General features: G+C 45.0%; 1 protein-coding gene across 11 annotated transcripts in view; it reads right to left on the reverse strand.

Moving 5' to 3' along the window:
• Nucleotides 1-790: 790 nt before the first annotated feature.
• The window catches only part of Susd1 (sushi domain containing 1), a 123429-nt gene continuing 98407 nt past the window's right edge, over nt 791-25812 (reverse strand). For 2 of the 11 annotated variants that reach the window (XM_076564291.1, XM_006994020.4), the window contains 5 exons: nt 23494-23590; nt 20227-20485; nt 11641-11680; nt 1851-1944; nt 791-1528 (listed from right to left, as the gene is read on the reverse strand). In XM_076564291.1, the coding sequence (XP_076420406.1) occupies nt 1528; nt 1851-1944; nt 11641-11680; nt 20227-20485; nt 23494-23590 (491 nt within the window). In that variant the 3' untranslated portion in view covers nt 791-1527. The other 9 variants (XM_076564290.1, XM_076564285.1, XM_076564286.1 and 6 more) reach the window with 8 other exon arrangements.

Here is a 25812-nt window from a genome sequence, read left to right on the forward strand (position 1 = left end):
TGATCTTGTGGTAACTAAGCCAGTCTCAGAGGAAAGGAAAGAAGGGTACTAACACCTCCTAACATTCAATTCCGCTTGTAGAGGTCCCACCCCAATCAAATTTCACCAAGAATTTCGTGGAGATAAACCACATATAAATCATAGCACTGGGCAATTCAGCTATGACCTCCACCCACAAGCACCTCACAAGCCAGCAGGGAACACACCAGCCATGGCCCTGGAAGGATTGTCTGTCTTCCTCAGGACCACAGGAGTGCACAGTTCCAGGGCCACATTCTGTGTTCCACCCTGAGGTTGTACCCTGTAACCATGCCTCTTTTCTTCCCCCCACACTTTTAATTCTGTGGGTCTAGTGAAGGAGGGAGGGAGGGAGGGAGGGAGGGAGGGAGGGAGGGAGGGAGGGAGGGAGGGAGGGAGAGAGAAGCCACAGCCTTGGAGTTGAGCTGTGGTCAGAGAAGAAGCTGAAGACTACCAACTGGGTTTTCAAAGTCAAACCGAATGTACTCTACCTGTATAGTCACTATATGGACAGTCTGCCTGACCTGCCTATAGCTAATGTTTCATGGGCCATGACAGGTCTCAGTCACGGCTACTGGGGTGTAGATAAGGTATGTCAACCAACATTTCCCCTCCCCCACAACTCATGCAGATGCTGGCCATGAACTGGATGGATGCTGCCTTAACCCACTGTTTCTCCATTGCCACCAAACTCGAATTTCTCAAGGGAGGCAGAGAATAGTTCTGTAGATGGTGAGTAAGAAAAATCAAAACAAAACCAAGGGAAGAACGGTCAATATTACAAAATGTATTTTACTGGAAAGCGAACATTACTTTTGATCTCACATAACCACCTAGAATTGTATCAAAGCAATACTGCCCAACAGTCATGCAGGGAACCCGAGAGAGTGGCCAAGCTACTGTAGCTTCTAATTAGTTTATCAGTTAACTGTAGACAAGGGCTACTTCTAAAATGCTTGTAACATTTATTCATGTCAGTGTCCTTTATCCAATGACCTCTTTCAGAAAGCCAAATTCTAGCCCAGACTTAAGCCCATCTCATTACCTACTGTGAAAGAATGGATCCTGAACTAATTAGCAGGGGTACCTAAAGGAAGACCTGGAAGATTACATCCGGTGTCTACAGGAACTGACTCTCAGGCTCTGTGGCCTGTGGTCAGTATGGAAGCTGACTCTCAGGGCTGTGGCCTGTGTACGTCTGATGTCTATAGGAGCTGACGCTCAGGAATGTAGCCTGAGGCTGTGGTCAGTATTACACTGGGCATGAGTCTCAAGTTCACCGACACACACTGATCCTGAAAGCAGGAAGTACATAAACAGTTCCCAAGTTGTCTCCTTTTGGGAGATTCCACAGAGATGGCTGCCATCTTGAATTCAGGAATGAGGCCATGCTGGGATGGAGAAAGTTTCAGGGCTCTAGATGGGAGCCCCACAGTCCAGGCACCTGAGAAGCTGTAGGAACAACTGTTCCTCATCGAGGCAGTCTTCCCATGCAGTGCTCACCAGCCATCTAGACGTAGAGAGAAGGTACAAGTAAGTGCACACTCTGCTGTTTCTTCCCTGCGGGACCCGTGTGCAGCTCATACACATGTCCACAGGCAGTCAAGCTGCCTGGATCAGCCCGCCTGCTGGAGTGACCAGCCCGTCATCACTATCCCTGCTCTTCCTCGGGTCAGGAGGTCATCCCCTTCCTCTTCCCAGCTTTGAGGTTAGTCACACTGGCTACCTGCTGCCTGCACCCTGACCCTCCTCATGCCCAGCTCTTCTGCATGACTCCCACCCCAGCCTCCCCTCCATTCCACTCATTTTTCAAAAGTGACAGTCTCACATACCATACTGCTGAGAAGGACAGGAATGTGAGAATGGTCACAAAAGCCACCGAGCCCAGTCCAACCCCCACCATCTGCTGCGGTGTGAGGGACGAATCTGTGGGAAGAAACCACACGATGAGCCAGCCCGGAGCACATCCCATCACGGCCCTCCCAGGAGATCTACATCCAACTGTGAGCATTCTGTTTTAACCCAGAGCTGGGCTTCATTTAACAAAGAATTCCAAGAATGCCCCCACAGTGCCTCTGTGTCCCCAACTGGTCCTGCCGATGTCAGACCTCAGGAAACCACAGTTTCAAAGTATTTCTAAAAAGGAAGCATAAAACCAGATCGTATTAAAGTTACAAGTGAGAAAAAAACAAAACTTGTGGACACACCAAAGCTACGTGATACGTGCTGTGTACAGATCTTCTCTCAGGTCAGCTACACTTGATGGATTTTTATGGGCCATTTCCCTTCACATGGAAGAAGTCATTCTGACATCATTTGAACATGGGCTTCAAAAACGTTAGCCAGCACCCGTGGTCACATACAAACATGATTTGTTGAGCACAGCTGCCTTTATTTCCCTATATTATCAGCAGGCTAGGACTGCTCAGCTCAGCAGGCCTCTCTGAGGATTTTTCAAAAGTCCATGTAAAAGTACTTGGAACACATGTGCTATTTAGGGAGTGTCACATGACCACTCCAGGGAGATCCCTGGTTACAAACTGAAAAACATCCACATTTGTGGCGCACATTTGGGCCAAGAGACTTAATTCAGAGCTTTGTGACTTCAGCAAAGGTTCTGCTTTTATTGGAAATACTTAGTTAGTAGTCACACTGTTATAATCACCTCACACGCGTTAACTCAGTCTCCTGTGGTAGTTAGTCCTAAATGTCAATTTGATTGGGTTGAGAGACACCTGGGAGATCAGGAGACGACACTCCTGGGTGTGTCTGTGAGACAGGAACTGAGAGGGAAGACCTACCCTGGTTATGGACATCACCATCCAATAAGCTGCAGGCCTTGATGAACAGATGCAGAAGGAGGCTGGCTGGCTTGGGCTCATCTACCCTCTCTTTGCTTCCTGGCTCCGAAGAGGTGAGCAGCCTCCTCCAGCACATGCTGCGCTGCCTCATTCAAGACAGAGCCCTGGAGCTAGTCAACTATAGACAGACAGCCCTGGGCCTGTGAGCCCAAATAAACCTTTCACGCATGTAAGCTGTTTTGTTCAGTTATTGTGTTATCATGATGAGAAATTAACTCATACATCTCCTAATCAGCGCTTATACTGAGAATCATTATTGTTCCCCCTTTATAGATGAGGGTCTGAGGCACAGAGTAATTAAGCACAGCTCAGATGTCTATGCCCAGCTTAAGGACAATTTGGTTCCAGTGGAAACTCTGTGGTGTCCCTGGCACTCACAAGTATAGCCATGGAACAGACCACTTCTCATAGGCAACCAAAACTCACTGTCCCAGGAAGTGTTGTCCCAAGACTTTCTAGAAAAACACAGACTGGCCAGGTATATGGTATACATCTATAATCTTAGCACTTGGGAAGTTGAAGCAGGAGTATCATGAGTATGAGGCCAACCTGGGTTGCATAGTTAGACCCTATCTCAAAATAAGAATGAGAGAGAGAGAGAGAGAGAGAGAGAGAGAGAGAGAGAGAGAGAGAGAGAGAGAGAAGAAAGAAAGAAAGAAAGAAAGAAAGAAAGAAAGAAAGAAAGAAAGAAAGAAAGAAAGAAAGAAAGAAAGAAAGAAGTTATACTTTGTGTAATCAGACCAAGAGGGCAAGAGGGTCTTGACACTGTAAGAAGCTAAATTATCAAATGGAAGAGGATCAGTGAGGAAACTGGAAGTTACTTGTATCTTATATATGAGAAGACTGGACCAGCAGATATAAAGACAGTGGAATGCTAGCTTGGGGGAAGAACATGCTAGAACAAAACAGTGTCTAGGAACAAAGCCAACCCCATCAAGCCATTTCACAGCTTGAACACTGGAGTAATGGCGTCCAAGTCTTTAGCTCAACACCATCCTCTCTACCATGGGACTTGAAACCAGCTCATCAGCCGCTGTATGTTTCAGTTTGCTCTCCTAGGGAAACTGTAACAACAGTACCACCTTCCAGGGTTACTGTGAGAAATAATGACTTGTCACACAGCACCAGCCGCCCAGTAACCATCAACAAATGTCAGCTACTGTTAACTACTGTTCACCATTGTTCTGTAACTGTTTCAAGTAACTGAGTGAAATAATAAATTACCTATAACTGGTAAGGAGAAAAAAAATGGCTAATTAGAATAAAGTGATTTTGATCACTAAAGCATATTCTATATACCAACATAAAATTCAGGTAGATTAAAGGCTTAAATTGGAATATGGAAGAACTGAAAAATGTTGGTGAATGTTTATATAATATTAAAGGTGGTGAGAATTGTCTGATTATATTTATTAAACCGAGAGCCTTATAGACTTAACCGCATTCAAAAGCATGCATTTTATATACACAAAACTACCATTAGTGAGGTTAAAAAGCACCATCTGCACAATTAGTGAGGTTTGGGGTTTTTAAGAGAAAATACTGCCTTTAATCCCAGCACGTAAGAAGCAGAGGCAGGCAGATCTCTGAGTTCAAGGCCAACCTGCTCTACAGAGTGAGTTCCAGGACAGCCAGGACCACACAGAGGAAACCCTGTCTCAAAACAAACAAACGAGAGGGGGGGGATTCAGCATTGGAGATGGGTGGGGGTGAGGAGGGCTGGTACTTGCATTGAGTGCTTGCTTCATCAAGGAACTCCTCCTCCTCTCCAGTTTTGTTATCACTATTCCCCCTTATATTTTCCCCATACACTGCCTCCACATTTTAATCTTGGCTAAGTGAAAACATTGACCTGAAGGACTACAGACTGGAGTCCACGCTGTGTGAGTCCTGGGTCTGCTGTCCATTCATCAGGAGTTGCTAGTTAGGGGATGTTGGCTTGCACCACCATGTGCATCAAGTGCACCCATGTCTTGGCCCATCTACAGCCCTCCTATGGCCACTGTGTCCACAGGGGTGTTGCTAACTGTTATCAGAAGTCAAAGTACACGGTTGTCTGCCCTGCTTCCTCGGCCAGTGAGTCTAAGTCGGAAGGAGAGACACCTAAGTGACAGCTCATGCTCCGTCTGACTCATTAGAAACACGGCCACCGTCACTATCAGGGAGCCAAGCCATCACCTGATGATCTGGCCTGCCCTTGACCTCAAGCTATCTTCAGGAACACTTTTGGTGACGCCTTCCTTTGCACAAAGTCCTTGTCCACTCCCCAGCCCCAGCCCTCTTCCAGATCTCACAAAGGGCATCTGCAGTTCTTTATCTGTCTTATTTGAAAATGGTAAGAGCCTGCTCTGATGTGCTTCATCTAGGCGGAAAGACACTAACCAAACCCCTCACAATCCAAAAGGACAGAGGCAAAGCAGGAGCCGAGGAACCCAGCCTCCCCCAGACCATCCACCCGCAGCATCCACCTCAGCGGGTGGCCCAGCTATTCCTTGCTGCGGACATTAGTACTAAAAAGTGACCTTCAACCTTCGGGGCTGATGAGGTGATGACTGAGGGGTTAGGGGCACTCCTGCTCTTCCAGAGGGCTGGAGTTCAGCTCCCAGCACCCCTCTCGAGCAGCAGCTCACAACGACCTGTACCTCCAGCTCCAGAGGACCAGACATTCTCTTCTCACCTCTGAGGGTACTGCACTCATACAGCACACACTCACTCACACACAGGCACAAGCATAAATAAAAAGAAACAGGGAGCGACCCTGACTTATCTGCGAAGCATAATTTGGACTTTGGCTCCCAGGACGTCCAGTTCTTGATTATATATCTGTGGTTCACTTTGCACAGACTCTCAGTCTAAGCACACTCAGGGGGTGTGGCCACACAGCTTCTTCCTCTGAGAACACCTAACTAATAAAATTTACAAGTGGCCAATTTGAATTATAGTTGTTGTTTTTTTTTAATAGTTTTGCCATTCTCTGGCTCCCCTCCCTTCCACAGTTTCATGCTGTGGGACCTTTTATTTTCCTTGTGAATCATCTGTAGAACATTCTCCTGGAAACTCAGCTGAGTGACTCATGTGCTGTGTTAGTCATTCTTAGAGAAAGTAAATACCTTTGAACCGTAACCCTCTTCTCCACAGAGACTCTCTATTCTGGGAGTAAACAGTAAACGGGTTTCTCTTTAATCCTTCACTGATAGATCACAGGTGCTGAAGAGGAAGTTAGACCCAGGGACAACCTTGACGACTTCCTCTGGGCGTGGACATGTTGTTTTCAGAACTGTACACAAGTATGGTCATTTCCTGAAAGCAACTGATGCCATCAAATGGTACAAATAAATTAGCGCCATGACTCGTCTGACTTGGGACATACATATTCAGAGAGCAGTTGTGCCTCAGTTTGAAGACGGAAGAACAAGAGTAATGATTCAGTGCGTTTGATTTCTCTTTGTTATTCTAGGGTCTTCTTATTTGAGTTCCCTGCAGTGGGGGGACTAGAAAAGGGGAGCAAACAGGAAATAAATTAGAGGTAATTAATGTTTGATAAAGCAGCAACAATGCTGGGTTCCTTCTATTGTAACTGAACACATTGCCATAGGTTTAGATAGCTGTAAGGCCACTGATTAGCTCACAGTTAAGTGGAGCCAGGTTCGGACACACTGTGACGGGTTCTCTGTGCACCTTTGCAGAGCTGGACGCAGTGTGTTGAATGCCCGCCTTCCCTCCTGCAGGCTCTGGGAAGGAGTCCGCTCCCAATTCCATTCTCACTGTCAGCTAAATGCAGTCCCTTGAAGCTATACAACTATGGTCCCCATTTCCTTATGGTCTGTCAGCAAGCACCTATCGTCTCCTGTGGGCCACCTGCACCCCTCGCTGGCCAGTCAGCAAGGGCCTCTCTCCTGCAGGTCACCTGCACCTCTTACCCTGTGGCCCTTCAACGCTAGCAGGAAACTCCCAGTGTCAAATCTGTCTCAGTCCCTGACCTGTAGACCCAGGCTCAAGGGTCTGTGTGATGCGTAAGGCCTATTAGAATAATCTGCTTGTTGAAGACTCCATCCTCAAAGGGTGTCCTCCACAGCATCACTTAGAATAGCCTTTGAATGAATAACCAGGGTCCATGAACATGAGAGACACCTTACAGTTTAGTTCTACCTACCATAACTCTGAAGGTGTTTGTGTGTGTGTGTGTGTGTGTGTGTGTGTGTGTGTGTGTGTGTGTGTGTGTGTGTAGAGAGAGAGACAGAGACAGAGACAGAGAGACAGAGAGAGAGATTCCCCAGTATTCCTAGGGGATTGGTTCCAGAAAACCCTCCCCTAAGATAACAAATTTTTTTAATATTAAAGTCTCACATGAAATGTGCTTGCATATAACCTATTTACAATCTCTTTCATACTTTTTATTTCTCTCTGGATTACTTAGAACAGTGAAAACAGTGTAAATGCGAAGCAAATAGCGGATATACTATATTGTTTTAGGAATAATGACAAGGGAAAAGGCCAGCCTATGCTCAGGGCAGCGGCCATTGTTTTCTGGACTATCTCAATCTGCAGTCGATGGAATCCACAGATGCAGAACCCCGGAGACAGCTGGCTGACTCTGTTTACCTGCACATTCACCTTAAGCTTGTATCTTACAATTTTTCTTGTTTATTTAATTTGACGAGTATTAAAGCTATGTTTCATTCTTCATAAAACTGATGGCTGCCTACCTGCCTTATTCAATGCCCTGTGGTGAGCATCTGAAGCATGCCAAGCAATGATCCAGGTTTTGTTTTCAGTATTCTCTCCAAGTGTTTGAAACCTCGTAGAAAAAGATCATTGCCAGCTGCTCTGCAGTTGGGGAGAATAGCTAAAGAAAAAGAGAGAGGAAGGTGTGATCCCAGAGAGTTCTGAAAAGCTTCCGGAAAAGGGTGTTGGGTTTTCATCTTAAGCAGGGGGGCAGCCGCAAGCAGGGAGTCACAGGTAGCTGGCGGGGCATTCGGGTGGGAGGAATCAAGCCATTGTGTGAGCAAAGACCTTAGAGAGAAAGAAAGAGAATAACTAGGACACCCATCCGAACGGAGAAGAAGGAGAGAACTAATCAGAAGGTGTGTTGGTCTCAAATAGAGGCCTCCAGACGCGAGGCTGGGAAGCCATGGAGAAGCCTGGAAGAGCCACCAAAGGAAACACTAAAGGAGTCATTCAGTTCAGAAGTGAGTCCATGGCAGCAGGCAGGCTGGGAGGAAGAGGGGAAACCTGAACCCCTGTAACGGGAGATGGACAAGCAGGCTGTGCCATCTGTCTGTGCGACAGGGATGAAGGCCCAAGCTCTGTGTGACAGAAATGGAAGCCAGTGTAACATGCAGGCTGAGAGGGAACTGAGGCGTCACCAAGGACTAGGGTTTCACTGCTGTGCCTAGAGAATGTCCCCTGATTATAGTTTGCCATCATCCTGGTGACTCAAGAAATCACAGACTCACAGTACTTTGTGGCTGGAAGGAATCTCAGCCCAGGCAGAGGCAACTGAGGACTGGCCAAGCTAAATACCATTTCAAAGACACTGTCTGATCAGGAGCTTGACAGAGGCGAGGAAGCCCAGGCCTCTGCATTTGACATCAAATGCAATTCCCTGGCTCTAAAACGTTCTTAGTGGTGTCACTGTGCAAAATATAAACACAAAACTCAGCACTGGGCAAAAGCCAGAATAGGAACAAGGCTGTGTGTACTTCGAGGACCTGGAGTGAACTGGGGATAAACCTGGATCACAGTCCTTTCCAAATTACCTTCTGAAATGGGAGCTGTCCTAGTCAGGGTTTCTATGGCTACAACAAAACACCATGACCAAAAAGCAAGTTGGGAGGAAAGGCTTTATTTGGCTGACACTTCCACATTGTAGTCCATCATTGAAGGAAGTCAGGACAGGAACTCAAACAGAGCAGGAGCCTGGAGGCAGGAGCTGATGCAGAGGCCGTGGAGGAGTGCTGCTTACTGCCTTGCTCAGCCTGCTTTCTTATAGAACCTAGGACCACCAGCCCAGGGGTTCTACCCACAATGGGCTGGGCCCTGCCCCATCAATCAATAATTAAGAAAATGCTCTCCAGGCCCGCCTCTAGCCTGATCTTATGGAGACATTTTCTCAGTTGAGGCTCCAGTGACTGTAGCCTGTGTCAAGTTGACATAAAACTAACCAGCATAGGAGTCTTCACTTTTTATTTATCATCATCTTTGTCATCATTATCATTATTTGGGTTTTTGAGACAGGGTCTCACTATGTAGCCTTGGCTGTCCTGGAAGTCATTATGTAGACCAGGCTAACCTCGGACTCAGAGAGTCACCTGACTCTCCTCCTGAGTGCTAGGATTAAAGGTTCTCAGTACTGATTCCTAAGTTAAGAGGAGAGAGAGAGGGCCACTTGCAAAAGCCACTCAGGTATTCCCAAAATCCTTCCTAGTCACCACAGAAGAACCACAGCCTCCTCTCTGGCTGTTTCTGCTGCCCAGTTTGAATGTTTCCCAATTATATCAAAGAGTCACCGGGTAGGGTGGATTCCAGAAGCTGCTGTCTGTGTCAGAAAGCCTGCCCATCTTAATTCACAACTCTTTCCCTTGTAAGAACTCCATTCTGTCCCTGGAGCTTCGGGGAGTGGACTGGATGACCGCGTTTTGGATGTTGGAATGTGTGATTGTTCCCCGTACCCTTCTTTAAACCGCCTCAGAAAAGAGAGCCCAGCCAGGCGGTACACATCTCTGGTAAGACATGTGGCAATCTACAATACAAGAAGGCGGCCAGATAACTCACCTGGCCCAGATCCAAAATCAACATCTCTATCCTTGTTGAAGAAAGTTTGAGTAGAGATAAAAAAAGGGAAAGTGAGACGAAGGGAAAGGCAGGCAGACAGAAGCCTCACCCCCTCGGCCCCTCCTCCACACGGCCCACTAATGGCCCCTACCGACAGTAACAGAGCACCCATTGTGAAGTCCATCCCTGGCAGTCCGTGTGCCTGGCTGCCCCACCACTACAGCCCATTGTCTCCTGTGGCTGTGCTCAGAAGTATGGATGGGGTGACAGTGTGGCCCAGGGGCAGAGGGCAGCAGGCCTCAACCTGTCACCAGGAAAAGGTCCATACTCGAAGGTTATAAATTTAACAAGATTTCTGGAATTAGCTACAAACTAGTGGAATTCTGGGAATCAATTCCACTGGCTGGCTGCCTATTGGTTTTAAAGAAATGTCCTGCCAGGGAAGCCTGGGAAACAAGGATCTATGATTACCCAATCCTGGAGGCAGCTTTCCAACCCCTTGGATAACTCTGTCCGCACAAAGGGGAAGGTTTAGCACCAATCAGCAAGAGCCAGCTCTGGAGGAAAAGGAAGGAGGAGGAGGACTGTCCCATCTGCGGACCCAAGTCAGGAAGCCTGCCTGACTCATCACGTGCCCGTGCCGCTGCTAGGACAGCGAAGGCTTTACCTACCCAGGAGGCGGCCACTGTCAAAGGCACTCCGGTTTGCCATTTGACGTCCGTCATACACTGAAGTTTGAGAGTGATTACGTTTCCCATGTATCGTGATTGCACATCTGGATCTGATCAAGAAGAATGCACAGCCCCTGGATTCCCGGCCTTGGAACCAGATGCAGCAGCCAACCTTTGAACTATGTTCTTTTCCTACATTCCTTTTGAAGTTTTTATTTATTTATTTATTTATTTATTTATTTATTTATTTATTTATTTATTTATTTATTTTTCCTATATGTAGAATAGTTCTAGTTTGTTAATAAATTATTTTTCTTAATATAATTATGCATCATTTAATAGTGGAGACAATTCTGAGAAAAGTGTCAATGGGTGAAAATGTCATTGGGAAATATCACAGAATGTTTGTTCTTCGGCAAAATAGCATGAATGGCTATGTGGCTAGCCAACATAAACTTTTTTTCCCCCTTTTCAGCAGGGTCTTGTTATGGATCTCAGGCTGACCTCAAACTCCTCCTCCTCCTCCTCCACTTGTCCGTAACTGCTGGGATACAGGCACATATGGTCCACGCCAAGCTTTAGGAGATGCAATCTTATGTGCCTTCCCCTCGATTTGTGGTCCACCACTTGACTGCATTGTCATTACTGGTATGGGACTACTGAGTATGTGTATGTGTGCATACATGGTGTACAGCCAAATAGCAGGTCTCAGGCTTCTTTCCAGTGCCCCTAACTTGATAAGAATCTCCCCCTTCTCAGTTCCACTCTGGTGGGATAGCTGCTCACGCTGCTCTGTCCCCAACAAGTCAAAATCACAAAACCCAACACAGACTGATCCCTATCTCAAATCCACGCTGACTCCGCCAATGGAAAGTCACTTAAGCTAGGAGGAAGGACTCCTCTAAACTGCAAAACTCTGTCCTCACTGAAGTTGCTCATTCAGAGTGTCCTGGGGGCTCATATCTGCTGTCACACGGCCACAGAAGAGAAACAGAGGCCCAACTGGCACAGCAGAGGTGAGAGGCCGATGGCAAAGATGGCCCCCACTCATGGTACTGCATCCCAGGTGAGATGTCTTGGACTGGTGACAGCTTTCTGTATAATACCATGAGCTCCCGCCTCTTTAGTTATGGCTCTGCGCTTAAATACGTCCGTCCTACCCTAAGACATGAGACTGTCAGCACTTTTCTGAAGACACCTTAACTTGTATATCTGTTGTCATCTAGGACCATTTAAAACAAGTCCTCCATATAAAACTGGTGCTGCAGCTTGGACATGGGAGAAGGACGGCATGCATAGAAAGAACACGGTTTTACCTTTCACCTCAGCCCAGACGGCACAGGAATATCTTCTCACCTGGAAGGGAAACAGAAATCCATCTAAGCAGGAGGCACAGGGCGTCATTTTAAACAATATAACACAGATGCTAAATCCCTCCTTTTCACACTCTAATCTGAACTAGAAAAACCTTTCAAGTCCCATCTAGCTTTTTAAGTGTCTGCATTTGTTATGTGTTGCTGGGTAATAAAGCCATGTCTTCACATGTGCTTTTACCACCTCTTACACCTTATAATTCAGCCATGTATCACCAGTGTTCAAGGGGCCGGCATGGGTAACAGGTATAGGAGTCCGTGGGTTTCCAAAAGAGCTCAGAAAACTCAGACCATGAGTAGACAACAGAATGTCGGGAACATCATTGCTGCTGCCAGATCTGAGCAGCTGGCATGGACTGTTTGAGTACTGCTGAAAATTCGGAGACCACACCTAGGTTCACCAAGAAGCACTGGGGGGGGGGGTGTTATAGGCAAGCAATGAGAAGGTCTGGTATGTAATAATATTTCATCTATCTAGATGAGGCTTAGCAACTCCATTCACCCCAAATGTGTCCAAAAACCAGCAAGAAAGCAACAGGACGAAGCAAGAAATCGACAAACTCACTAGAATGGAGCACCTCGTCTTCTGGCCATTGTTAGCACACACATACCTGTCGATCAGGACGTCTGGGACTCTTGTACATGACTAAAGATTTGGTACAGTCTCCCCTAGGGGAAGAAGTTACAGAACGACCTCTCCAATCTTACTATGAGAATCTGTTTCACGTGACACACTTGGACATTCTGGTTTTTACGTTGCATTGTTTTGTTTTGTTTGTTTGTTTTTCAAGACAAGGTTTTTCTGCCTGGAACTCACTTTGTAGACCAGGCTTGCCTCAAACTATCCGCCTGCCTCTGTCTCCTAAGTGCTGGGATTAAAGGTATGCACCACCATGCCTGGGGCTGGTTTTCATGTTCTTAAAAAGGGGGTTTATTGTTTTTGGTTTTTGCTTTTTAAATATATTTAAACTGAAATTTTCTGGGCAAGTTTTAAGTAGCCACGGGTTTTGAATATAATTACACTTTGTCTTGAGGCTAAGTCTTGAAATTAGAAATGGAGAAATACGCTTGTCAAGACAACAAGAAGCAAAGGGCTCTCTGATAGTAAGGTGGTTACTAAGGAACTGAAAACACCACAACAGAGAAGCGGACGGGCCAAGTGAGCAGGAAGGTCACTGACGGGCCTGGATCAGAGGCGTAGTTTATAAAACTCACCCTGGCAGTAGCCAGGGCAAGGAGGTGGGTAAAACAAGAGACAAGAATCTGAACAAGTGATGGGCAGAGAAAAGATGGCCATCTATGGACTGTGCTGACCTAAAAAAAAAAAAAAAAAGAAAAGAATGATTTTAAAATGCATTAAGGTGATAGATCTGACCCAATTTGATGACAGAACAGAGAAGCTGAGAGAGAGGGAGGAGTCGAGAATTATTCTTCACGTCCTCCTACAGGGCATAATGGGGCATGGGTTAGGAGAAATATATGGAAGAAAAAAGAAAATGGAGATGTTGGAAGACTTATGCTTTCAAAGTATGCCATGAACACAGTGTAATACTAGCACAAAGACAGACATATAAGTCAATGAAGCAGACTATAGCATTCATCAATGAATCCTTGCAGACCTTAAATGGTCTTTTAATTAAAAAAAAAAAAAAATCCGGTAACACAGCTACCACCTATTACCTCACCAACTCCACGAATTCTCTGACTGAAATCCTGAGTCTTCACCCAAATGGGTCTCAGCTGAACTGCCTTAGTTCCTGTTTCCTCAAGGTTTATATACCTTTCTCTGCTCAGACATCACTTCCTGGGATTAAATGCGTGTGTGCTTCCCAGTACTGGGATTAAAGGTGTGTGCCAACACTGCCTGCCTCTATTTCCAGTGTGGCCTTGGACTCACAGAGATTCAGACAGATCTCTGCCCCCGAGTGATAGGATTAAGGGTGTGTGCCACCACTGTCTAGCCTCTATGTCTAATCTAGTGGCTAGCTCTGTCCTCTGATCCTCTGGCAAGCTTTATTGGGGCATACAATATATTACCACATTTCCCCTTTTTTGTCTGAAATAATGAAAGAAGGTTATAACTAATATAAGTAAAACTATATACAATAAGTATATACAATATATACAATCAAGATTTACATTAACAATGTCCAGTCCATAAACATTTGACAAATTCAGAGAAAATACTCCATTATCTATCTATCCTATTTTGGTGAGTCCAAAGTGTTGTACCTAATTCACTTTTTATCCTAACTTGTATTACCAACCGAAAACTACCTTTTGATGTCTTTCAAACTTATACTCTTTACACATCTTTAGTGAGTTTCTCTTCTGAATTTGTTAACAAGGAAAACTATAACTATAACTATCTAATCTTCAACTCCCTCAGAGACCCAAGAAGGAAATATTAACTGAGTAAGCAGGAAGTACAAACAAATGACTTCCAAAAAATCATGAGAAATGACAGAAACAGCTGGCTGCCTGGACAGTCACCCAAGATTTCTCTGCAACGTTGGGGCATCCATCTTTGGCCTACAGCCCTAGCATATCTGACTGACTCAGCTGTGAAGCAGGATTTTCTGAAGGGCCTTCCTACCTTGTCTTGGCAAGGTTTGGTAGTCCTTTCTTTTGTGTCCTGCTTGTCCATTTTGGACAGCATACTGTCAGCAGTCAAGGCAAGAACATTTTCTTGCCCAGTGGCTAACTTTTGCCACAAAGAAAGTAAACTCCATATGGAGTTTCTTCAATGCCCATCATCTTCTCTGAAGTACATTGATGCTGCCAGGAGCAGACATGTCTCATAGTCATTTAAAAAAAAAAGAATCTATGTAATTAAAACATCTTAAGTGCCATATTCTATAGATCTCTGAAGTGTTTGAAGATGACCTCTTTATCTAAGATATATCTTTGTTTGACCTTGAATACATACCTAACATGACTATAAATTCGAGTGTTAATGGGTGACTATTAACTTGCATTTCTTTATATTCTAATTAGTTGGTAATAATAACTTTCAAGGATTAGCAATTTGCATTACATTGTTAATGAGCTGTATAGGCACAATACCTTGAACAAGAGTAGAAATAAATATACAGTATTTTCTCACAAAATCAATCTCAAATTTGTATCAATATATATAATTAATATACAATATAAAAAATTCAATCCATTATAAAATATTTAAAACTAGTAGTTGCTTTCTATAAGTAGACTCAATAATCTACCTTTTTATTTTATCATTTCCATATTCTTCCTTTTTTCTTTTCAGAGAAGAATCAATAATCTACCCTTTATCCATCACTTCTCTCTTTTTTTTTTTTTTTTTCGAGACAGGGTTTCTCTGTGTAGCTTTGTGCCTTTCCTGGAACTCACTCTGTAGCCCAGGCAGGTCTCAAACTCAGAGACCCACCTGCCTCTGCCTCCCAAGTGCTGGGATTAAAGGCATGTGCCACCACCGCCTGGCCACTTCTCTATATATTTTTTCAGAGTAGATTCAATAATCTACCTTTTATCTTATATCTATATTCTCTTTTTTCTTTTTCTTTTTTTTTTCTTTCAAGCAAGAATCCTAAATCTAATCTTCTTTGTTTAGACTTCTTCCTGACCATTAACAAAAACAACTTGTAACCAACCATCCTAAACAATGACAATTATCCATAACCCATTGAAAGACCAAAAACCACCCACCCCACCTCTTGGGAATGTATGTGTTGTGTTCTTAAAATTAATTCCTGCAGTCTGGGGTCAAAGGCATCTTTAGGGAACCCTGAAAAGAAAATTTTTGAGTTAATTGTCAAGCCCTGGGAGAGGTAGCTACATCATTTGTTGTCTGGTCTCTGCATAATGGGAAAGTGCAGGGCTTGTCTCAAGTCCTTGCTCAAGTAGTCTGTGAAACTGGATCACCTCGGCTAGCCATCTCAAAATTGTCCTGAGCAGTTTGTAGTCCAAAGCCAATCTCTGGGTGGTGTTTTTCAGCTTAGTAGTATTATCCTGATGGAATCTTCATTGTGGGGTTCCATCATCTTTTTGGAGACTTCAAAATCGCATTGGGTCAGATTATTCCTTTTCTTGGTAATTTTTTCCAGGCAGTTCTCTCTTCTTCTTTAGATGTTTATCTGTTCAAACATCTTTAAATTCTTCAAGATGTTTGTTTTTATTTTCCTAAAAAGACTAAAACAAATCCCTTCCTCAACTCTAACTTTGGGGAGTTTCCAAATCTAATCTTTGTCAATTTTGATTTATGGTTTCTCCTTAAATTTTTGTTTTATTTTCTAAAGCTGTTCTATCATCCAGAGCAGTATGGTTTTTTACAATAGGCATTAGGGTCTTTAATTGCTCTAGGAAGGGGTTTCTTCCATGATGGCAGGAAAGGACTGAACAAAATTTGTCATGGGGGCCTGCAAGAGGCCCCTTGGGGCATTTCCTGACAGCAAAGGCAAGGAATTACCTTGCCTGTCCCTTTTTGATCTATATTCATTAGTCTAATGTCTGTCTTTGCCATACCTTCTGCATAATTCAGAAGGGAGGGGCATTCTGTTGGGATTATTTCTTGAAAAAACGTTGTTTCTAGGAACATCCTGTTTACAGTTCTTTTTAGGTGACCTTGTTGACCACATTTGAAACATGTGACATTACTATTTTTCTTCAAACCTCTGGAAATCACCTCTCCTATCCAAGCATCATCATGGTCATGAGATTCAATATTAATTGTATCTCTGATCCATTCCTCCAAGGGTGCTGCTCTTGTCTTTAACAGCCTAATTACCCTTTTGCATTGCACATTAGCATTTTCAAAAGCCAGAAATTCAATTATTATATGTCTAGCTTCTGAATTTAGTATCATTCTATTTACTGTTAAAGACAGCCTTTCTAAGAAATCAGTAAATGACTCAATTTTCTTTCCTATTTCTTCAATTCTGTCCTAAGCATTAAAGACTGCCATGTGGCATAAGCCAGGGAGGGAGTGATCATCATATAGAGATTGCCTTTCTACTTTAGCATAGTAGAAACAACTTTTTAGCAACTCTCTAAAAAGTTGATCTTGGGAGATTTCCATACCTCTAGCCCTACTTTGTTGTTCAATGGTCTTAGCCTCATCTTTCTGCCAGGTCCTCCATTGTAATTGTGGACCAGCTTCTAGGACAGCTGTAACCAAATCTCTCTAGTCTTGAGGGATAATTCTATCACAAGTTGACCACAAATTTAACATCTGCTTCACAAATGGGGAATTCATACCACACCACACATAGCTTCTTTGAATCTCCTCAAATCTAACATTTGCACAGGAGTCCAGTCAACTCTTTACATAGCCTTGAGCATTTGGCAGTTCCTGTAAGTTTACTGGATACATTAACGTTGGCTGTTTGAAAGCCTGAGGTTGTTTCTCTGTAACCGTGATGCAATGCTGAGACTGGTTCACCTTTAAATTCTTCTGTCTGGGTCTGAATATCTCTATGATCTGTTTTAACAAGTTTTTCTAAAACTTCTATCTTGGCACTCATATTAACCAACTTTTTTAATGATAAAACAAAAATGATCAAACAAATAATACTTATAATTGACATTACATCTATCCCATCAACTTAATAGATTTAAGATTTATTAATCTCATTTAATAGATTGATGTTCCATTTTCAGAACATCAATCGTATTATCAAACAGAGACCAAACACTCTCCATTGTAAAAACATTCCTCATTTTTTAATGTGGGGAAAAAACTTTCTTTTAACTAATTCCTCCCTTTAAGAAATCTTAATTGACTCACCAAATCTGCTGATAATGACGATTCAGATGATGGTGTGGCAGCAGCCCAAGGAGGGGGCCCAAGGAAAGCCAGAACCCACCAAGAGGAAAGATGCCAAAAAGCCAGCTTTCTGCACTGGGGAACATGTGAAAGCAGCTAATTCTGGGGTGTTTGGAGATTGAGCCTGGGGAGTTTGCTGCAGAGAGGCTGCAACAGAAACTTAGACAGTGGGGTGGAGACTCCAGCCCAGGCAGGGTGGAGATTCTGGCTGCATGTAGCTCCTGCCTGAGCCACAGGCAAGTGGTTTTTTCATGAATTCATGCCCCACAAGTTGAATGCCAGATGTTGTTCGAATCTTAGATGGTCTTTTAATAAAAAAAAAAAAAACCTGGAGCCTGATATTAGGGTGAAAGCTGAAAGATCAGAGAAGCAGAACAGCCAGCCACTAGTTCTTACCTCTACAAAATCCTCAGCCTAGAAAGAGTGAGTTCCTGTAATCCTCAGCCTAAAAAGAGTGAGTTCTCACACCTTATATACCTTTCTCTGCCCAGACATCACTTCCTGGGATTAAAGGCAGGTGTGCTTCCCAGTACTGGGATTAAAGATGTGTGCCACACTGCCTGGATCTATTTCCAGTGTGGCCTTAAACTCACAGAGATCCAGACTGATCTCTGCCTCCTGAGTGATAGGACTAAGGATGTGTGCAGCCACTGTCTGGCCTCTGTGTCTAATCTAGTGGCTGGCTCTGTCCTCTGATCCTCTGGCAAGCTTTATTGGGGTACACAATACATCACCACACTTGCCTATATGTCAGATGTTTTTGAAAGAAGCACTTACAATAGTTGGTTTGGTCAACTCAATGCAATCTAGAATCACCTAGAAAGAGAGTCTCAGTAAGGGACCATCTAGATCAGGCTGGTCTACAGGTATGTCTGTATGCAGGTATAGGAGATTATTTTTATCATTTTAACCAACAGGGAAGACCCAACCTACCATGGGTGGCGCCATTCCCCATATTTGGGTCCTGGAGTACATAATATTGAATAAAGAATGCTGAGTAATCATTCTCTCTCTGCTCCTGACTGACTAGTTGCTTCAGGTTCCTGCCTCGACTTTCCCAAATGATGTGCTGTAACCTGGAATTGTGAGCTGAATAAACTCCTCCCTCAAAGTTGCTGTTTGTCAGGGAATTTTATCATCACAGCAACTGGGCTAGAAACTAGAACAAATACCAAGAATTCAGTGGGGACCTGTCTTTCAACAAGTAGTGTTCACATGAAAAAAAAAAAAAAAAAAAACTAGGCTAGACTTTTACCTAATGCCAAATGTAAAAATTAACTCAAAATGGATCAAATGCCCAAAAGTAAGACTTGAAACTACAAAACTCCTAGAAGCCAACACAAGTAGGAAGTTCCTGTCGATGGCTTCTTGGGACTCCAACACAGACCGCAAAGAAAAACAGACAAATTGAACTTCAACAAAATTTAAAACTTTTGTGCATCAACATTAACAGCAAAAAAAGGAAGAAAATATTCTCAATTTCATCTCATAAGAGATTAATATCCAAATTATAAGAGCACTCCAAACACAAAAAAAAAAAATCGAGCAACTCAATTTAAAAATTAGTAAACAACAGCGGTGGTGGTGCACGCCTTTAATCCCAGCACTCGGGAGGCAGAGCCAGGCGGTTCTCTGTGAGTTCGAGGCCAACCTGGGCTACAAAGTGAGTTCCAGGACAGCCAGGGCTACACAGAGAAACCCCGTGGGGGCAAAAAGAAAAAAGGAAAGAAAGAAAAGGAGAAAAAAAGGAAAGTACTGGAATAGACACTTGTCCTAAAGGAGTGACAGCCACCAAGCACTTAAAAAGATGCTGAACATCCTTAATCTTTAAGGAAATGCAAAACAAGACCCAAGCAAGGCACTGCCTCACACCCATCAGGGTGCCTGTTACATTGATATTTCGAGGTAACAGTACTCTGGGCTTAGGCTTCCCAATCCTTAATCCCTGTATTATTGTCACAAGGCAGTCCTTGGCCTCTCTGCTGCCCGTACATAGTCTTAAGAAGTCAGCCTCGGTTGGCTGTCAGCACGCCGTGGCTAGTCAGACTCCTGTCCTCGACAGAATGTAATAGATGCCTGTTTTAAATATGAAGAACCTTACAAATGAGATGGCTACATACTTTTGCTTCAAATGTATCAGTCGAGAGACGTTTTGTTAGTATTTCCATAATTTTCCTAGTTTCCAACCCACATGATTTTACACCGAGTTTAGAATTCTCCCAGCTCATTACATTTGCTAATTACTGAAAGAAACACAGCTGGTAGAGAGGAAGCTTTCTGAAAGGGGGGTGGGGAGAATGGGGCCTATGAAAACTAAGACATGGCCGTCTTATTTCTGTGTCCGCCACTCTCTCCTGCTTCTCTGGAAAATGAGGGAAGGCAGCAACCTTCCGGGCATACAGGACGCAGCGGATCTCAACATTCCTTCCAGCTCCGACTTCAGCAGTGCTGTTGAATTCTGGGGCTCAGGAAGCGGGAGCCACAAAGTAGATCAGTCCCCTAGCAGGTGCAGTAAGACTCCAGAAGGGTGGGCTCTCCTCTCCGCAGGTCCCACCCACCCACCCTTTAGAAAGACAGCACCATGAGGGAAGAGTCACAACGTGTTTCTGCGCTTATTCCGCGTGGCATCTGCCACAGATGTGGGGCCTGGGGGAGGGGCCATAGTCAAACAGTTTAAATCTCATGTGAAAGAGAGCGAGGTCACAGCACCATTTTAAAAACTATACCTTATTCCATTCACTTGTGATCCGTAACAGAATGCAGTAATCATGTCCCGGTTTCAAAGGTGCATTGTAGTATTCCCCATAGTACAGCCTGTCTCCAATAGGTATCTCCAATGTGTCATCGGGAACATCACTGGCCAGGATTTCTGCAGCTACATATCCATCAGCATGAGAGGTGTTGCCAAAGAATGAAGTCATGCCTTCAGAACCACAAAAGAACGTGCTCCCCAAGGACAGGGGGAGGGCCAACAGCTGATAGGAACTTAGGAAAGGAGAAAAAAAAGCAGAGAAATTGGCAGGGGCCCCGTTAAGAAGGGAGATTTTAGTCATCATCAGGCCCTTCACCAGATGTGCATTTCATAAAGCTCACTATGCACTCCTGTTTGGAGGACTGTGTGTTTGGGCTTATTGAACTCGTACTATGCAATAAGCACCTTTGAGGCACTAGAGACACAAGAGTGGACAAGAAAAACTTCTGGCTCACACAGGATTTAGTGTCTGTAATTCCAACAGTCACGAACCTCCAAGTTTACCCACAGCCAGATGAGAACAGAAGTCCCAGCTTCCCCAGCTGGGAGAAACCGGTGCGTGCATCACTCACTGCCTTGTGTCTGTCATACGGCAGTGTTTCACGTGGGCAGTGGGAAGGGTTTAGAAGTCACATGAAGGTTGAGCACCTTCAACAGTGAATGTGCTAAGTCTGAAAAACGGCTCCAGACAGTCATGTGGTGACTTAAAACAGAACTCATATGATTTACATTCCCCACAGTTCAGAGGCTGACGCCAAAGTTCACGCCAAACCAATGAGCGGTCAGGAGTGAAAAGTCACCACGAATTAATCTGGGCTGACAGGATCCTGGGAAAGTGAAAAGACATATGGATCTGGTGGAAATGTCCCCTAAAGGAGGGGACAGAAACACTAGCAATCGGGTGTCATTTTGTCATGTATTTTAGTAATAGTTATCCACCGAAGGGAAAAACCAGCCAGAAGGAAGAAGTGTAAGGGTGAAATCGAATCATGTCCCCCTTTCCATTCCTACCAGCTCGGCCTTTGTTCCCCACCTCTGGCATCATAAACGTACGAACACCTGTCTCTACTGAACTTGATAATGCGGGTTTGCAGGACTGTCTCCCACATCTGCAGGCCCTTCCACATTTCCTTAGCTATGATGAACTCCCCATAATTGCTGGTTGAGTTGAATTTTCAATAAAGGGAAAAAAATGCCTGGATCAGCATCAAATATGATTAGGGTGATTTCCAAAACTCATTAGGCCACGTAATTCTATTTCACCACCGATTTTGTACTTCCTGCTCCACATTTCTAATGCCCCGTTTCCTGCTCCCGAAAAGCACATGAATCACTAGGTTAAGAGGGGGGAGCCCTCCCCATAGTCACTGTTGGATTTGGAAAGTCTCCAGCCACCTGCTATGTACCCAACTATGTTAGGTGTCCCTAGGACCCCGACTTCCACAGAGTCTGGCTCACTTTCAGAAAAGGACTCTGAACAAAAGAGATTAAGCAAAACCTGCAGGGAAACAAACAGTTACCAGCCAGCCACAATAAACATTGACTGAGTCCCCACTGCCTGTGGGGAACACCTGGGACAGCTTTTCTGGGGACTGGAAGGTATGGTGGCCATGAGCAAGAAGCCCCACTCTGTCCAGAAGCACACATTCTCAGTCTGTCTCATCCTGATAGGTGAGCGACTGCCGGGAAGTTCAAGGCTCCCCTGCATCCAGTCCATTCTGTACATTGCCCATGAAAGTCAGGGAGCAGGCCTCCTATTTGGCCTGGCGATTATAGGAATGCCCAGGCCCCATCCCAAACCTACTGGATCAAAGTCTCCAGCACTAGAGTTGGGAATGTTTGCTGCTGATAAAGCATGCTAGCTGATTCCTGTCAGCTAGTAAAGATAAGAGAGACGTTAGCCTCCAGGGAGCCCAGGGACAGGTCTGACCACCCGCCCAAGCTCTGCGTGCTCCATGCCAGGGTTCACACAAAAGACCCAAAGCAGGCTCTGGCCTGGCAAAGCTGCTACCTGCAGCTCTGGCCAGGCAGGCAGCCAGGCTGCGGGAATGGCATGCTCACCTTCTGGTAAACAGCCCCGGTGACGATGACGACGACAAAGAAGCTGTTACAGTGGTCTGGAACCTGACCACCTGACCAGTTTGCAAAGGACTTCTCCCCACCGCCCTCTCTGGATGACTCACCCGGTCTCCACTTCCTGTTTTGAAGGCACAGGCTGATACACTGCCACAAGGGTCGGCTGTCACTTGGCTTTTCTTTTTGCCTGACGCAATTATTTGGCTTAAGTAACACATCTGCTCTTGTAAATTCATTCAGGCAAGGATGCAATGACTTCTGTTCTTCTTACAGCATCAGAATTACAATACTTTCCAGTAACTTATCAGGAATCCAAAAACAGAGCTGTATGGGCAATGTCTGTCCCTGAAAAGACTTGCCCTGCCTGAAAGCAGGGTAACCCTATCTCCAGACTTGCCTTTTCATAGTTCTACACTATCTCATATTTATTTTTGCCTTGGTTGCACTGAGAGGGTCACTACACTGAAAGGTTAGGGGCGATTAAAAGCCACGCAGGCCAGGCCCCCGCACACCATGACTCTGTGATCTGGGACTGTTGATCCCCATCTGCAGGCCAATCTTAATCTTCCTCTCTGAGAAGGGGGTTAATTCAACTTCCCTAATCCTTCTGTGACCTTTGTAAATACAATGCAAAACTGAGCAAACCGTGGTCCCCCAACAGAGGTAAATTAATTCCTTCTTAATGCCATCTGGAATCCCAGCAGGTCACTAACGACACAGTGTCTTGCCTGTAACTCAATATGTGAACAGATAAAAATCATTCTCTAAATGACCTTTTCAGAAACCACTCCACACACGCTCAAGATCAGCCTGACATGAAAAGGGCACATCCTGTCTCTGGGAAGTGAAACCGTCCTGTGTCCCCCATCCTTAAAGTGACGCAGGGGGCACTGCCCGATGCTGTCAACCGAGGTCTGTGACCACACCAACACTCAGTGTCCTGAGTTAGGCTGCCCAAATGCCTGTCTCTGGTCCCTCACAGGCTTCACTCTTGATTCGGAAGGATGTTACTGGGATGAAAAGCCCCGTGTGCATTCAAGGAAACAAAGTAAGAGTCCCTCTCGCACTGCCCAATGCAACTACCCAAAATCAGCCACCCCCAGGGAGTCTTCTCACTCACATAGTGGGACCACTGGGCAACTGTGGAGGAAAGACGGGAACTCACCTGATAGGTCCATTTATCTCCTCCGCTTTCCTCAGCCTGAAGTGTGGTAGAGGCCTTCCTTGCACAGTGAAAAATTCGACCTCTGGAAGCGGGGGCTCTGAAAACATGAAGGAGGAGAAAAGACGGGGGGAGCAGGAGGTTAGACCAAGGGGAAAGCACAAAGAAAGTGGTCCTCCGGGATGCCATGCAAGTTGTTAACCCAGAAAGTGAAATATCCATACACGAAAAAGACTAATATTGTAGGAGTCCACTTTCGTGAAGCATCGAGATTAGTCAATTTCATAGAGCGGGTGGCCAAGGACTGAGGGGTGTGACAGGGCGCTGAATTCCCTGCTTAATGCTCAGAGGTTTTATGTGGAGTGATAAAAATTTTTGGAAACAGGTAGTGTAGGGGTTGTGCAACGCGGTGAATGACCTAAAGCTAATAAAGTATATGTTTAAAAGTGGTTAATGTTGTTACATTTTAGGTTGTATACATTTTTTTCCACAATAAAAAGAAGTGATAAGCACGCTCCCACACCCACAGGGGATGGGTCCTGGGGTTTTGATACTTGCTAGACAAATCCTTATTTGGTAGGTGCTATGCACGGTTCAGAGATGGTTTGAAGGCGGCTCCCAAAACTTCGGGCATTGGAAGCTTTGTTCCTAGAGCAATGACGTGTAAGAGGTGGCGAACCTTTTAGATGCAGAACCTGGTAGAGGCCGAACTGGTCACTGAGGGTGATGCTCCTGGGAGTGACTGGCGCTGGTTTAAGGAGTGAGTTAGTTCCCAAGAAAGTAGGCTGTCATAGAAGGAACAAGACAGGACCCAGCATTCCTGTGCTCACTGCTAAGGCACATAGACACTTCCCAATATAATCCATTATGAAGCAATCCATGCAGCGCTCACCTGGGGCCATCATGGAGCAGCCCCACCTTGAACTTTTAGCATCCTAAAGTGTGAGCTAAAGAAACCTGTCCCTTTTCCAGCTTTGCACACTTTATTATAGCGACAGAAAGAGGACTAACGTAGTACAAAAGACCAGTGTGTCTGATTTCTGTGTCCTTTATAATCATGGTGTTTTGTGTGCCACACACTGCTCTCTGCCTCCCAGCTCTTGTCCACCAGACTCCCTGGGGGTTTTTCACTGACTGAGAAAAACACACTGACTGGCTGACCCCGGTGTTCTACCAAATCACTGGTAGTTACATCCAGGAGGTCAGTGCGCCAGCTGCCAGTCTGCCCATGGGCAATGTAAGAAGAAGAATTTGGACACTGGTATCGCACACTAGATGTGTCCTGCCAATGTTTCACTTTGATGGCACTCCCCAGTAAAGCTACCGAGAGGGCAACATGTATGGACACATCATTTCCTCCCTCTCCTGCTGTTCCTACTTGATCTCTGCAATGGGAACATCTATGCTCGCCAAAGGATCATGGGAAGCGCCTGCCTGTCCTTCTAGCCACGTGATTCATGAGATGGACAATGCTGGGCTGTTGTCCCCTCTGCTCACGCCTTTCTGTCCTTCCCAGGGCGTCATCTGGACACAGGACAGGTGTCCACATCTCACCAGCCACAGAACCAACAACCAGATACTATCTCACCTTTGTTTTGTTCTGTTTGGGGGGCGGGGGTTTGAGACAGGGTTTCTCTGTATGGCCCTGTTTGTCCTGGAACTCACTCTGTAGCCCAGACTGGCCTCGAACTTGGAGATCCACCTGCCTCTACCTCCTGAGTGGGATTAAAGGCGCGCACCACTGCCTGGCCTCTATCTCACTCATGTATATTTTTAAGTTTTCCTAAACTTAGAGGTGGTACCAGTGTGATTAATACTCTTGACATCTATTCTTTTGACCATCTACAGACGAGGAAACAGAGTGTAAGTTCTTTGCCCATGCATACTCACCCTATAGCAGAGACAGGATAGGAACACATTCTCTGCTACTCACCTTTCTCATTTACCCCCTCACCGGTCTCTTAAATGCCTGGCTCCGCCAAATCTTCCACTCAGTGAATTAATAACATCCATTTTTAATACACTGAATGAAGAAAGGCTTTACAACATGTCAACTCCAGGACAAGAATCTGTTTTCACAATCACACTGCAGTACCAGAGTGTCGCTCACACCAGAGAGACAAGGCCAAGTGAAGGTGCAGAAATAATCATCAAGGTGATGGGTAAGACCAAGGCTCTTGCTTCCGTGGCTTTTGTCTCTAGCTGCCCATCTATAAAGTGGGAATAAGAACAACACCCACTTTGACCCTTAATCGGCACCCTGGAAAATGCAGTGCCTGTACTATTTGGAGTGCCTTCGGGGGGCCAAGGCTGCTTTAGCTC

Source organism: Peromyscus maniculatus, chromosome 2, assembly GCF_049852395.1.
Source record: "Peromyscus maniculatus bairdii isolate BWxNUB_F1_BW_parent chromosome 2, HU_Pman_BW_mat_3.1, whole genome shotgun sequence".
Taxonomy (NCBI): domain Eukaryota; kingdom Metazoa; phylum Chordata; class Mammalia; order Rodentia; family Cricetidae; genus Peromyscus; species Peromyscus maniculatus.